This window comes from Melanerpes formicivorus, unplaced genomic scaffold (genome assembly GCF_026170545.1).
Source record: "Melanerpes formicivorus ecotype bairdi unplaced genomic scaffold, bMelFor1.0.p_v2 SCAF_46, whole genome shotgun sequence".
In the NCBI taxonomy this organism is placed as follows: domain Eukaryota; kingdom Metazoa; phylum Chordata; class Aves; order Piciformes; family Picidae; genus Melanerpes; species Melanerpes formicivorus.
In genome coordinates this window covers 3,678,642-3,693,721 of record NW_027142398.1, presented here as the reverse complement: position 1 = coordinate 3,693,721, position 15,080 = coordinate 3,678,642, and the positions used below count along the sequence as shown (strand labels likewise).

Here is a 15,080-nt window from a genome sequence, read left to right as displayed (position 1 = left end):
ACCTCTGCCTGGGGCAGACCCCAGCAGTGCCTTCACATCACCAGCAGAGCCTTCACCTCACCTCTGCCTGGGGCAGACCCCAGCAGAGCCTTCACCTCACCTCTGCCTGGGACAGACCCCAGCAGTGCCTTCACCTCACCTCTGCCTGGGACAGACCCCAGCAGAGCCTTCACATCACCTCTGCCTGGGGCAGACCCCAACAGAGCCTTCACCTCACCTCTGCCTGGGGCAGACCCCAGCAGAGCCTTCACATCACCTCTGCCTGGGACAGACCCCAGCAGAGCCTTCACCTCACCTCTGCCTGGGACAGACCCCAGCAGAGCCTTCACCTCTGCCTTCCCCTGCTGGCCTCAGACCTCTCCTCCCCATTTCAGCCTTGCTCCAGAAGCCACCACCCCAGGGCTGCAGAGGGCTCCTGGGAAAGAGGCTTTTCCCCCCCAGGAATTTGCTGCTGGATTTTGCCTCTGCTGTGTAGGGAGCTGAGCACTCTCTGGCTCCAGCCCCCGGGGGATTGCTCAGCCTCAGCAGGTGCTTTGGGAGCAGCTACCGATTTTTCTTGCCTTTTTCTTTCTTTCCTTCTTTCTTTTTTGGTTTCCTCAGTTAGCTTCCTGCAGCTTTCCCTTCCCTGCCTTCATCCACACCACTTCCTTGCTCTTCCCCTCCTTTACCCACACCAATTCCTTGCCCTCCCCTTCCCTCACCTGCACCAGTTCCTTGCCCTTCCCTTCCTTCCCCTCTGCAGCCCCAGTTCCTTTCCCTACCTACACAAGTTCCTGCCCCTTCCCTGCCTTTATCCACACCAGCTCCTTGCCCTTCCCTACCTTCACTTGCACCACTTCCTTGCCCTGCAGTCCCCACTGGCCCTGGGCCACCCTCCTGGGGGCAGGCACACACTGTTTCTCCCCCCCACCCCCCCTCAGTGCCCACCAGAAGCAGCTGCCAGGGTGCTGTGGTGGGAAGAAGCAGATGGGGACGGGTAGAGGGGGCAGGTGGGACTGTGGCCCAAGCCTTCCACACCACACACACAGTGGTCTGGGTTGAGGGGACCTTCAAGATCAGCCCTTTCCCTGTAGCTCCTGGGGCTTGCCTCATGTTCCAGCTGCTCTTGGGTGGGGAGGTGAGGAGGAGATGGGTGAGGGGCTGCACTGATTGGCTCAGTGGGTGTCCAAGCATCAGACAATTACCCCAGCCCAGGCTGTGCTGCTGCAAGAGGGCCACAAGCAGGCAGGAGCCTGAGAGCCCCTGGTGCCACCCCGCAGGGAGGGAGCACAGCTGGTGTCTGATGCTCTGGGAGGAGAGCAAAGCAGCTTTTGGAGGGTCCTGATCATAGAATTGTCAGGGCTGGAAGGGAGCTCAAGGATCAGCCAGCTCCAAACCCTCCTGCCGTGGGCAGGGACACCCCACACTAGCCCAGGCTGCTCCTCTCCCAGCCCGGCCCTGAGCACCTCCAGGCAGGGGGCATCCGCCTGGGTCCCAGCCTCCCCGCAGCGCTCCGGCTCCGCAGCCGCAGGCAGAGTGGCACATGTGACAGCGGCAGGGGGAGGCTGCCGGCAGGGACCGTGCGTGGCGCTGGGATCGCGCTGAGAGCTCTCTCCTTATCTCCCTAATCTGCTGCTGGTGACCCGCCAGCGCCGCGCCCCCAAGGGCACCGCCAGCCGGGACGGCCACCGAGGGCCCCGCAGCGGCGCTTGAGGGGTCCCCCGCGGGCCCGGAACCCCCCCCGGGACAAGGTGGGGGGACACCGAGTGGCGGTGCTGGCGGGACAGAGCATCCCGGGGGGACCCTCGTCCCCTGCCGGGGGCTGGCCAGAGCTGGACCGGGGCGGCCGCGGGGTTCTGTGCCTGGCGCTGCCGGGGAGCTGCGCCGATGCGTGCGGGGACTGCGGGATGGTCCATGTCCAGGTGAGCCTCTGCCGGGGAGCCCTCCCGGACCCCCCGAGCGGCCGGGCTGGCACCGGGCTGGCGGCCGTTAGAGGGCAGCGTTGCCGCACCGGCGTGCGCCGCTGCCTGTCCGCCTGGCTGGCTGTCCGTCTCTGTCCGCCTGGCCGTGTCTGTCCGTGTCTCCGTCCCAGCCTCTGCCTGTCCATCTGCCTGTGTCTGTCCCAGCCCCTCTCTGTCCGTCCCTCTGCGCCTGTCCCACTCTCCGTCCTCCTGTCCCGCCGCCTGTGTCTGTCTGTGCCCACCCAGCTTCTGCCCAGCATCCCAGCGGGACCCACTCACAAGTGTCACGAGTGCAAAGGGCTCAGCCCTGCGTGGACCCCACGGAGCTCCCCCCCGAGGGGTGCAAAGGGTCAGAGCCCTGCCTGGGCTCCTCCTGCCCCTCTGCCCTTGGCAAGTGACAGCAGCAGCTGCCTGCTGTCCCTGTGCTCCTCCTGCAGCCACCCTTCCCCGCCCCCTGGCACAGATGCTTCTCCCATGAGACACAGGAGAGGAATGGGGGGAGCAGGAGGGACTCTGTGCCACCCCTCAGCTTCGAGCTTGTGCCTGCTGCTGGGCTTGGAGCCTGTCTGTGCCCTTTCCCTGCTCCCATCTCCTCCCTCTGCTCCTTGTCTCGTGCCCAGGTGATCCACAGCATCCTGGGACTGTGCCTTGCAGGGTGGGGACCTGTCCCTGTGGCCCCATCCCTACCCTCCTGCTGCTCCAAGGGCAGCAGTGCTCCCAGCACAGGGCAGGATTCATCCTGCTAAATTTAGCAGCTGGCTGGGTCAGGGACCAGATCAGGGCCAGAGGGATTACAGCAGTGGAAGAGAGCAGCAGATTCTGAGCACCCAGCCCAGGGCTGCTGTGGGCCTGGAGGGGAGTGGGTGAGGGGCAGCCAGGAACCTGCAGCACAGCTCAGCCCTTGGGGACCATCAGGCAAAGTTCACCTCCCCTGCTGTCTCTTTTTGGCTGTGGCATGGCCCTGGCTCCCTCTGGCCCCACTGGCATCTGCCCCCCTTTGGCTCCAGGGTGGGGAGGTGGTGTCTCACCCCTCTGGCTCCAGTTACCCACAACTGCTCTCAGCTGACAGCCAGGACAGGAATGGGGACAGGGACTCTGTGCAATCTAGCTGTGACTCCCTGGAACCCCTGGAGTGCTGAGCAGCCCCAGCCCTGCTCCAGCTCGGGGGGGAGATGCTCTGGGGCTGGGGCCTGCAGGTAGGAAGCCAGGCTTGCTCCATGGTGCTTGCTGAGTATCCTTTCTCCCTGCAGCGAGTGAGGAGGTGGTGGTGGCAGGGGAGGTCACTTGGGCACACTGCAGTGGCTCAGCTGGTGGCATGCTGGGGATGCTTTCCTGCCCCTAAAACTCATTTTAGGTGGGAGGTGCAGTGCTGGTGGAGCTGGGGCTGGTGATCCTAAACCCAGAAGCCTGAGGCTGAGCTCCTGAGCTGTCAGCCTGCTTTCTGGAGGTGCTGAGCATGGGCTAAGGGGGCACAGGACCTTCACATCCCACTGCTGCTGGTTGTTGTCCCTACATCTACCCCAAGCAGGAGTTTCCCAGGCAGGGAATTCCCAGAGTTGTCCTTTGCTCCTTATCTCAGCTTCCCCATCTGGGAAGCAGAGGCAGCACTTCCATGCTTTAGGGGAAGCCTCTGGCAGCTCCTTAGGAGGATTTGCTGATGGAAGCAAAGCATGCCCTGCCCTCCCACCCAACCTCCAAGCAAGTTCTGGTGGTAAAATCCCAGAGGCAGGAGCTAAAACATGCCAGAGGTGAGGGAGGAAGTGATCAGAGAGAGCAGTGGAGTAAAGCTGCCCTCCCTGCAGCCCCACAGCCCCGGGGCTGGACATCAGCTGAGGAGCACTGGTGTGCAGAGACAGGAACACAGAATCACCAAGGTTGGAAGAGACCTCAAAGACCATCAAGTCCAACCTGGCACCACAGACCTCCTGACAACTAAACCATGGCTCCAAGGGCCACATCCAATCCCCTCTTGAGCACCTCCAGGGATGGGGACTCCACCACCTCCCTGGGCAGCACATCCCAATGGCCAACAACTCTCTCTGGGAAGAACTTTCTCCTCACCTCCAGTCTAAACCTCCCCTGGCACAGCTTGAGACTGTGTCCTCTTGTTCTAGTGCTGCTTGCCTGGGAGAAGAGACCAACCCCCAGCTGGCTCCAACCTCCCTTCAGGGAGTTGGAGAGAGCAAGAAGGTCTCCCCTGAGCCTCCTCTTCTGCAGGCTAAGCAACCCCAGCTCCCTCAGCCTCTCCTCCCAGGGTGCTCCAGACCCCTCCCCAGCTTTGTTGCCCTTCTCTGGACACCTTCCAACAGCTCAACATCTGTCCTGAACTGAGAGGCCAAGAACTGGACACAGGACTCAAGGTGTGGCCTGAGCAGTGCTGAGCACAGGGCAGGATGAGCTCCCTGCTCCTGCTGGCCACACTCTTCCTGATGCAGCCCAGGATGCCATTGGCCTTCTCAGCCACCTGGGCACACTGCTGGCTCATGTTCAGCCAGCTGTTCATCAGCACCCCCAGGTCCCTCTCTGGCTGCTCTCAGCCACTCTGCCCCCAGCCTGCAGCTCTGCCTGGGGTCGTTGTGGCAAAGCACCAAGGGGTTGGGGCTGGGGGGTGGGGGGAAAATGCTGACCTTGGCTGCAACCCGAGCCCCCAGCGGGGGTCAGGGAAGCGCAGAGGGGAGAGCTCCGGGGCGCAGGTCAGGTCCAACCTCTCTGCCTCCTCCTCCCGGCGTGGGACAGGCGGCCGAGAGCCTGCGAGCGGAGGGCGGTGGTGGGAAGGCGCTGCCTCGCTCCCCTGGGGAGGGTGCTGCTGAGGAGCACTTTGGGAACCAGCAGATAATAGCTGGGAAGACAAAAAGACACCCGAGATTGCCGCTTAATTAACGCAGGAGGAGAAGAATGTCAGCCTCTCGCACTGATTCAGCCCTCCCCCCTCCCCCCCCAGCAGAGACATCGTGTTCCTCAGCCTTCGCTGACATATGGCTGCTGTTCCCAGCCCACCAGCAGCTCCCGTTCCCTGCAGGCAGCACCGCCGGGGGAGCTGGGTCGAGGGAACGCCTGAGGGACTTGGCCCTTTGTAGCCTGGAAAAGAGAAAGGTTCTGATCGATGCTGATCAATACTTCAAAGGCTGGGGGGCAGGAGGATGGGGCCAGGATTTCCTCAGCGGTGCTCCCGGGACGGGCACAAACTTGGCTGTAAGAAGTTCCACCTGAAGACGAGGAGGAGCTTCTTGCTGTGGAGGGTGGTGGAGCACAGGAGCAGGCTGCCCAGAGAGGTGGTGGAGTCTCCATCGCTGGAGTCACTCAAAGCCTGCCTGGACATCACCCTGGTGAACCTGGAGGGGTTCACACACTTTGGTTTAATGACCATGGACTCAGGAATCTCAAAGGGGCCTTCCAACCAACCCCATTTCCTAGTTCTTCTAACCTGCTGTGGGGCAGCCCTGCTGTGGGGCAGCCCTGCTGTGGGGCAGCCCTGCCCTGGCAGAGGGGTTGGACTGGATGATCTCCAGAGGTCCCTTCCAAACCCTATCACTGTGTGTGGGGTGGATGCCCAGGGCAGGATGTGGGTAGCAGAGGTTCACATCTGTACCATGAGCTCTCCTCTCCAGGCAGGTGGTTGGGTTGCAGCTGAGAGCAGGATCTGGCTCCTGAGTCAGGATGAGCAAAGCAGGGTCCTGCCTTGTGCCTCCTCACCTTGCTGCAGCTGAGCTCAGCCTCTTCTGCCTTCCCCTGCAAACAAAAGCTGCCAGAAGTCCACCCCCCAGCTGCCCAAGCAGCCCTTTGGGGGTGTGGAAACCCACTGGGGGTGCTGCTGGTGGCTTTAAGGCTGAGCCAGCCAGCCAGTGGAAGGGCAGCACCATCCTGGGAGCTCCCAGGGGTTACTTAACCTCCCCAGTGAAAACTGCTGGGAGTTTTTCCAAAGGTTCTCCAAGGGCAGGCAGGGCCCTGAGCAGCTTCACCCCTGAGGGGTGGCCATGGGATCACCCCTGCTGCTCTCCTGGTGACCTGCAAGCCTAAGGCACAAGTCCCCAGGCTGAAGGATGTGGTGTCCAGGTAGGAAGTGCTGGGATTCACAGGGTGTGGAGAGGCATGGAGGCACTGGGAAGCACTGGGAGGCACTGGGAAGCAGGGAGCTGAGGGCAGGCAGCAGGGATGGACCCCAGGAGCTGCCCACCTGCAGCCACACAACCACCTTCCTTCCACACACAGCCTCCCGGTGCCCTGTGCCTCGCCACACGCTGTGAATCTCAGCCTTTCTTTGTTGGACACCACGTCCCCCACTTTGGGGACTGCCCCTTGTGCCCTGGGGGGGTAGTGGCATCACCCCAGCTCAGACTGGGGGGGCCCTGGGTTTGCTCTCTGCACGGCTAGAAGGCAGCTGGGAGGCAGCACTCGGTGGGGCTGTTTGTTCTCCCAGCACAGTTGGAGGAGCAGGATCAGCTCCCAGCCTGTTCCTGCTCCCCCCCTGGGCTCCCTCCCTGCTCACCAGCCTGTGCTGCTTGTTCTTGGCTGCCTCAGAGCCTCGTAGAGCCTCCTCTGCAAGCACACAGCCTGCAGTCCTCTGGTTCTTCAACTGCTTAGCCACAGCCATGATGGAGGGAGAGGATGCGGCTGCCTGCCGGAGCACCAGCAGGAGTGACCAGGGCCTGCTCCTGCCAGAGCCACCTCCTCCTGACTCTTGTCCTGGGAAGAGGATATTGCTCTTAAATTCTCTGCTGGGTGTCTTTGTAAGTACCTCCTCCCTGCTCCCCTCCCTGCTCCTAGGCACGGGCAGGGCAAGGACTTGGGATGTCCAGGCATAAGGGGTGAGGAGCAAGGTGGTGCCTGCTGGGGCAGTCAGGCTGCTGCTGGGCTCTGTGTGGTTGCTGCTGGCAGGGCTGGAGGTCTCAGCCAAGAAGCCTCTTGCTCTGGACAGCAAAAGCAGCTGGAGACACCAGGCTGAGGAGCACTGGGCTGGCAGCTCTTTACCTGTATCAGCAGCCTGGCTCCTGCTCATCCATATGCAGCTTTCCCAGCCTGGCTGAGGATGCTCTAGTGCAGCTCAGCTGCCTCCTCCCTGCTCCTGGCACCCAGGGGTCCCTGGGCATGCAGGCATAGGCATCACTGTAGGTCCAGAAGGATCTGACAGTGCCAGGCTTGACAAGGCAGGCAGCTTGTGGCAGTCCCTGCCCAGAGCTGTCAGAGCAATTGCTCTGGAAGTGTTCCTGCAGAGATTCTTTGCTGGCTCTGCAGGAGCTGTGTCCATGCTGAGGTTTAGGGGAGCTCAGCATTTGCAGGATACAGAGGAACAGAGGCTTGGGGGTGGTGCTTTTGTGGAGCCCTCAAACCAAACCAGGGTCAGGGGGAGTTCTGTGCTGCCTTTCCCAGCTGCTAAATCCAGGCAGGGCCAGCTCCAGCACGGGCAGTGCTGGCTGTGCACCACAGAGGTGCAGCATTGCACCCAGAGCCTCTCCAGCTCCAACTTCCAGGGCATGGAGGGACATAGGGAGAGCCCAAGGGAGGGTGGGAACGGCTCAGCTGTGGGAGCAGCTTGGTCTTCTCCACTGAACTTGCATCTAGGTCATGATCAGCTTGTTGGGCCAGCCTGCACCATTCAGAGCAGACTTGCTAAGCTGTTGTCTTGCTGCTTCTCTGTGAGCCATAACTAAAGCTGAGGGCTGCAGATGAGCCTCTCTCATTTGTCCCTTTGTCTGCAGCTGCACAGATGCTCTCTGCTCTGCAGCCACAGCGGGTTTGAGCTGTCAGCCTCAGCCCAGGCACGTTGAGGGCTTTGGTAAGGCTGTGGGCTTGAATCCTGCTTCCCTCAATCTCCCTTATCCAGGCCTGATCCTGCACTGCTGGCCACAGAAACCCTGCTCTGTGCAACCCCCACGGGCCTGGGCTGAGTCAAAGACAGGAACTGTGAGCCTCTTGGGTCTCCTTTCTCACCCAGGACTTTCACTTTGGTCTCTTCCCACACGAATGCAGCACCTGGGAGGTGACTCCAGGCTGCCACCATCCCCTGCCTGCTGTCAGCTGCTCAGCCATCCCGTTTAATGGCTTTCGAATTGCACCTGAAGCCTCCCACTCCGGTGCCTGGGCAGCTGAGTGGCTGTTTCCCAAGCCTGGCCCTGTCTCCCGCGGCAGAGCCGGGTCGGTGCCACCTTGCCCATCGTCCCTCTGTGGTGTGAGGAGGTTGGCAGCGCTCCATGGGCCACCTGGACCTGGCTCCATCCCAGTGCAAGGATCTTCCTGCTGCCTCCCCCAGCTGCTAAACCCAGACAGCCCCAGCTCCAGGGTCTGCACCCTGCAGGGCTCAGAGGTGCAGCACTGCGCCCAGGGCAGGTTCCACTTCCAGGGCTCTCTCTGGGCCTGACACGAGTGGCTGATTCCCGGCGTTTAGCTCCCCCGGGCTTGCCCAGCTCCTTGTTTGGTGACTGTGCTCCCCCCGTGCGCCGCTCCCGCCCGGGGCTTGCTTCGTGCACGCTTCCCCCAGCCTCTGCGGGGCTCCCCGTCCCGGGAGGTGACCCAGCAGCTGCCAGCAGCCTGTGCCGACCCTGCGCGTCAGGGCAGCGGCTGGGGCTGCAGGCGTGCGAATCTCCCGCCACGGGGCCGGGGGGGAGGGGGGGTTTGCATTTCAGCCCTGAAAGCTCCGGAGGCTGAGAGCCGTAAACAGCTCCCGCAGATCTCCTGAGTCTGCAATCCTGCTGCAGCCACGCTCCAGCCCTGCGCCGTCGGGAGGGAGCCCCCGGGGGGACGCGGGGCCAGCCCTCCTGGGGGGCTGCTAGAGGGCTCAGCTCCTCCCTCCCTCCCCGCTGCTCCCCCAAACCTTTGCTGCCGTCAGCTGCCGCTTTCCCCCCCGGCCAGGCACCCTGCCATGGCAGCCAGCGCTGCCCGCCCGGCGCTGCCAGGCTGGGGGACGCGGCGGGGACGCGGCCAAGCAGCCGGCACCGACTAGTCCTGGGGGACCCGAGCCCTGCCCGCAATGGAGGTAGGTCCTGGCAGCTGCTGGGGTTAGGATAAGGCTGTGGGGAGGAGGTGGAGGATGGTGGTGGGCAGAAGGACTTTAGGGGGACTTCGGGTACCTGCGTTTCTGGTGCTCGGTGAATGAATCCCGCAGGCACCACCCCGTGCTGGCACGGCAAAGGCTGGCTGGGGAGCTGCTCTGTGAGCTGAAACCTTTACCTTGCTTCTACAGGATACAAGACAAACGCTCCTCAGGCTGGGAAAGGAGTGGAGGCAGCTGCTGCTGGCCTGCTGTGTCCATCGGGGGCGATGTGGGAGCGGGCAGGGTAGGGCAGGCCAGGCCAGGCAGGGCACAGGGAGGGGGGCACGGAGCTGCCTGCTTTGGTCCCTGCTGCAGGCTTGGAAGTAAGCAGGGTGGGAAGTGTGAGTCAGGGCTCCTGCTTCTATTTTCAACTCCTGGGGTGGGTAATGTGGCCTGGTGGGAATAGCAGCTCTGCTCCAGGAGGCACAGGGCTGTGGAAGCCTGTGGGGATGGGGCTGGGACACCCAGAGTGTCCCCAGCAGCACTGGGCTGACCACAACCAGCAGCTCACAGGGCAGATGCCATCCTGAGTTGTGCTGCTAAGGAGCTCTGGGGCCATGGAAGGACCACAGTTAGTAGCTGCCCCAGAAACCAACCTCCCCACATCCACTTCCCACCTGGGCTTCTGTGCTGGCTGTGGCCTCTCTCTGCTGGCTTGCCACAGCCACCGTGGGCTCAGGGCACGCTTCAGCAGCTCCTCAGGTCTGCCCTGCATGCCAGCATCCCTCAGCAGCTCGCTGGCACTTCTTCCTTCCACACTCAGGGGTGCATAAGGTCCTTCCCACAGCTGTGTTGTCCCTGTGTCACCTTCTGGCTGGGAGCTGTGGCTACAGCTCAGTGAAAGCTGTGGCTCGGGGTCAGGGCAGCAGGAGCCACGGTGTGAGCTCATCCTCTGCACCTCCAGTAGGCTACAGCAGGGATGGAAAACAGAACAGTTCAGGGCATGAGTAAGTGCCTGGAGAGTTTGCTCCTGAACTTTGCCACCATTATGCAATTCCTTAAGAACTCCTCCAAATCCCTCCTGCTCCTGGGTGTGCTGGGAGCCCCACAGCCCCATGCCAGGGCTATGACCACAAGTGAACCACCCCCACCCCCCCACCCCCCTTCAGCAAGCTCCTCTCCTGAGCCTCTCCACCCAGGCTTCCCTCCTTCCAACCTGCAGCAGCAAATAACCCAAGCATTGCATAATTGTGCCTGGCCCTGGCCCTCTAAGTACTGTTTGCTCAGCTTATTAGCCTGAGCCTTTTGCATATCTCAGCTCTCCCGGTTTGAACTCTGGTGATAACAACAATTTTAGGCTTTTTCTTCTCCCCCCCTCCACCTCTCCCTGCATCCCTGCATTCCTCCCTCATCCCACATCAGCCCCTGTGAGCAACAAGGGCTGGAAAACAGCTTTTCCCTTGGGATGTGCTCAGCAGAAGGCTTTCTGCATGTAGGGAAAGTGTGGCTTTGACTAATCCCCCAGTTAAATCCACTGCACAGTCATCTGGGCTTGCTGGGATTTAGCAGGCACTGTCTGTTAATGCTGCAGGGATGGGCAGCACTGTCTTTAATGCTCTGTTTTATTTGGTTTGGGGTTGGGGTTTTTTTTTGTTTTGTTCCTTTGGATGGTTGTTTGCAGAGCAGTAACCTCCTGTGGCTTCCCTGTGATGCTGAGAGAGAGAGAGCAGAGCTTTCGGGGGGCTTGGGGAAAGGGTTTCACCCCAGAGCCATGTCAGCACGGGCAGGCAGCTGGTCACCAGCCCCCCTGCCCTCCCTGCTCTGCTCCCAGCTGCTGCCCCACAAATAAATGCAAAGATCATGGGGTGGGGTGGGGTGGGGTGGGGTGGAAAAGCCCTTTGGGATCATCCAGGCCAACCATTTAACTTGCTGGATGGTGTCCAGAGAAGGGCAACAAAGCTGGGGAGGGGTCTGGAGCACAGCCCTGGGAGGAGAGGCTGAGGGAGCTGGGGTTGCTTAGCCTGCAGAAGAGGAGGCTCAGGGGAGACCTCATTGCTCTCCACAACTCCCTGAAGGGAGATTGGAGCCAGGTGGGGGTTGGTCTCTTCTCTCAGGCACCCAGCAGCAGAACAAGAGGACACAGTCTCAAGCTGCGCCAGGGGAGGTTCAAGCTGGGTGTTAGGAAGAAGTTCTTCCCAGCAAGAGAGATTGGCCACTGGGATGTGCTGCCCAGGGAGGTGGTGGAGTCCCCATCCCTGGAGATGTTCAAGAGGGGATTGGATGTGGCACTTGGAGCCATGGGTTGGCTGTCAGGAGGTTCTGGGTGCTAGGTTGGACTTGATGGTCTCTGAGGTCCTTTCCAACCTTATTGGTTCTCTGATTCCTACATGAAGCAGCAGCAGCACCCCCAGGCTCCCAGCAGGACAGGGATAGGAGATGCCAGGCACTAAGAGGAGGGCAACACTCGCTTCTGCTTTGCCAAACCCTGCGTGGGACCTGCTGCGAGCAGGAGTGTTTTGCAAAGCAGCATCTTGAGCACATTCCTCCCTCCCGTGCAAGGCATTTCCTGGGGACAACACACTCCTGAGTAATGATCTCCCGGCGTTACCCCCATCAAAGGGTCGTTCAGGGGAGAAGCCTGATGGGAATGAGAGCCTATTCAGGTCTGCCAACAGTGCTTAACTTTCCAGCAGCCTCTTAATTAGAAGCCAGGAGCCATTTAGACAACCACTGAGATTTGCATAAGGATCTGCAAGAGCAAACCCAGCAGCTGGGAAGATTCACTGATGGGTTGGCTGGGCTTGTTTCCAGGTGGCACAGCAACCTGCCCGGGTTGGACCCTGGGTTGCAGACCCTGGCCCCCTAGCTTGCAGTCCAGCGGTTTTAAGTGTGGCCTCAAGCAAATGATTTCCTGACCCACAAAGCTCCCACATTTTCCCCCCCTTGGAGTGATTCCTTCACCCAAAAAGCTCCAATCTTTCCCCCTTGGAGCTTTTGGGGGGAAGGAATCACTCCAATTTCCCCCCCTTGGTGTGGTTCCCTCCCCCACACCCTCCAATCTTTCCACCTTGGAGTGATTCCCTCCCCCAAAAGCTCCAATCTTTCCCCCTTGGAGTGGTTCCCTTCCCCAAAGGCTCCAGTCTTTCCCTCTTGGAGTGATTCCTTCCCCCCAAAAGCTCCAATCTTTCCCCCTTGGAGTGGCTCCCTTCCCCAAAAGCTCCAATCTTACCCCCTTGGAGTGGTTCCCTCCCCCAAAACCTCCAATCTTTCCACCTGGAAATGGCTATCAGCCTGTGTCCAAGCTTTCTAGGTGGCTTCTTGGGCATGGAAGAGGAACCTGGCAATGCAAGGTGGGAAAGCTTGGGAAAGAAAGTAAAGGAGATCTTGCAACCACAGCCTGCTGCTCCCTGGGGGCTGGAGGCTGCTCCCTGGGGGCCGGAGGCTGCTCCCTGGGGGCCGGAGGCTGCTCCTAAGTCACTACAGACTGGGATTGAAGGCAGAGGTTCTCCTCAGCTACAAACCCTCTCTGTGCACCCAAGACTGCAAACAAAGGACAAGTTTACCTGCAGGTTGCTCAATCCCTGCTCTCACTGCTGCGAGTTGAGGATGGGTTCCAGTTTTGCCTCCTTGCTTCCTCTTCTTCCCTGGCTGGCACAGGGTGTCCAGCAGCCCAGAAAAGAAAACCCAGCAGGTGCCCAGCTGTGCCCAGAGAGAGGATGGGAAGTCAGTCAGGCTGCTCCTTGCTGAGAGCCAGTGGCTACCACCATCCTCCAAACCCTCCTCAGCTTATTGCTGCTTCTGGCTGGGGTGCCAGTGGCCTGCAAGGGCAATGCTTAACCAGTGGGGGATAAACCAACAACTTCTTGCTCTGGTTAACTATTCTCCTGCCCAGCTCTTCCTCCTCCTCCTCCTCTGCCGCGTTCCCTTCCTGCCCCCTCCCCAGGCAGTGCTGCTGGGGCAGGGAACTGTAGGGGCAAGGGAGCCGCCGGGGGGCAGGGGGAGCTGCCGGGGGGCAGGGAATTGCCAGGGGCAGAGGGAGCTGCCGGGGGCAAGGAACTGCAGGGGCAGGGAGCCACCCGAGGGCAGAGGGAGCCGCCAGGGGGAAGGAACTGTAGGAGCAGAGGGAGCCGCCGAGGGTAGGGAACTGTAGGGGCAGAGGGAGCCGCCAAGGGCAAGGAACTGTAGGGGGCAGAGAGCCACTGGGGGCAGAGGGAGCTGCAGGGGCAGGGAACCGCTGGGGCCAGAGGGAGCCGCCGGAGGCAAGGAACTGCAGGTGCAGGGAGCCGCCGGGGGCAGAGGGAGCTGCCGGGGGGCAGAGGGAGCCGCTGAACTGTCAGGGCTGGACGGGACCTCAAGGCTCATCTAGCTCCAACCTCCCTGCATTGTGCTGAGCATCTCCCTCCTCTCTCTCTCTCTCTCTCTTTGCCCCCAGCTGGACAAGGGGGACGTGACCGCCCTCAACCTGCCCCCCGGCACCGGCGGGCACGGCGACGCCGATGGCACCATCTGCCTGGACGTCCCCGAGGGCACCCCTGACCCCCAGAGGACGAAGGCCGCCATCGAGCACCTGCACCAGAAGATCCTGAAGATCACGGAGCAGATCAAGATCGAGCAGGAGGCGCGGGACGACAACGTGGCCGAGTACCTGAAGCTGGCCAACAACGCCGACAAGCAGCAGGCGTCGCGCATCAAGCAGGTCTTCGAGAAGAAGAACCAGAAGTCGGCCCAGACCATCGCCCAGCTGCACAAGAAGCTGGAGCACTACCACAAGAAGCTGAAGGAGATCGAGCAGAACGGCCCCTCCCGGCAGCCCAAGGACGTCTTCAGGGACATGCACCAGGGCCTGAAGGACGTGGGGGCCAACGTCCGCTCCAGCATCAGCGGCTTCGGCGGCGGCGTGGTGGAAGGGGTGAAGGGAGGCCTCTCGGGGCTCTCCCAGGCCACCCACAGCGCCGTGGTCTCCAAGCCGCGGGAGTTCGCCAGCCTCATCCGCAACAAGTTCGGCAGCGCCGACAACATCGCCCACCTGAAGGAGGCGCTGGACGACGGGCACCCCGAGGAGGCGGCGCGGGCGCTCAGCGGCAGCGCCACCCTGGTCTCCAGCCCCAAGTACGGCAGCGACGACGAGTGCTCCAGCGCCACCTCCGGCTCGGCCGCCGGCAGCAACTCCGGGGCGGCCCCCGGCGGGCTGGGCAGCCCCAAGTCCAACACCCTGGACAGCCACCACAACAGCTTCGACGCCATCCTGGAGGAGCTGCGGGAGATCAAGGACAGCCAGTCCCACCTGGAGGACTCCATGGAGGACCTCAAGGCCCAGCTGCAGAGGGACTACACCTACATGACGCAGTGCCTGCAGGAGGAGCGCTACAGGTAGGGGTCGGGGGGTGCTGGGGGGCTCTAAGGACCACAGAAGCTGCCAGCCTGCTAAGCTTACCCTGCGTGCCAGGGATGGAAGGAGCTGCCCTCCTCTCTGCTGCCCTCCTCTCTGCTGCCCTCCTCTCTGCTGCCAACCCTCCCCAGCAGCAGCGCTGCCATGGAGGATCGTGCCAGGCTTTCCCCCTTCAGCAGCCATAAGCAGGAGCAGGGTGGGGCAGAGGCACCAGGTGGTTTCCCCCAGTGCCCAGGAGGAGGAAGAGGAGGACAGGAGGAGGTCCTGCAGGGAGCTCTGCCCACCCCAGCACCCCTCCACCCTCCCTGTGCAGGTATGAGCGCTTGGAGGAGCAGCTCAACGACCTCACTGAGCTGCACCAGAACGAAATGACCAACCTGAAGCAGGAGCTGGCCAGCATGGAGGAGAAGGTGGCCTACCAGTCCTACGAGAGGGCACGGGACATCCAGGTAGGGCAGGGTGAGGGCTCAGCCTCCCCCTGCACCCTCCACAGAAGGCCTCTAAGATCATGGAGCCCAACCCTCCCTGGGTCCATCTGTGGGGCAAGGGAGGGACCCTGGGCTGGGACAGAGGGTGGGCAAGGTGGGTCCCTTTCTCTGGCACCCTCTAGATGAGGTCCTCACTGTGATGCTGGCACAGCAAGGAGCAGGTAACTGAGCCCTGTCCCCCCAAATCCTTGTCTGTGCCCCAGCAAGCCCCCACTGTGTTGAAGGCCCTGGGTGGATGGCTCCAGCCCCAGGCTGTTCCAAGCCCTGTGTGGGCCAGCAGGCAGTCCCCACTGTCC

At 61.8% G+C, this 15,080-nt stretch overlaps 1 protein-coding gene across 3 annotated transcripts in view; it reads left to right on the top strand.

Annotated features, from left to right (window-relative positions):
- The window catches only part of TMCC2 (transmembrane and coiled-coil domain family 2), a 32,457-nt gene that overhangs the window by 15,419 nt on the left and 1,958 nt on the right, over window positions 1-15,080 (top strand). Inside the window, exons 1-3 of one of the 3 annotated variants that reach the window (XM_068159703.1) lie at window positions 1,651-1,901; window positions 13,340-14,277; window positions 14,610-14,745. In XM_068159703.1, coding sequence (XP_068015804.1) covers window positions 1,887-1,901; window positions 13,340-14,277; window positions 14,610-14,745 — 1,089 coding nt within the window. In that variant the 5' untranslated portion in view covers window positions 1,651-1,886. Of the gene's footprint in view, window positions 1-1,650; window positions 1,902-8,531; window positions 8,911-13,339; window positions 14,278-14,609; window positions 14,746-15,080 lie in introns of those variants that run through there. The other 2 variants (XM_068159704.1, XM_068159702.1) reach the window with 2 other exon arrangements.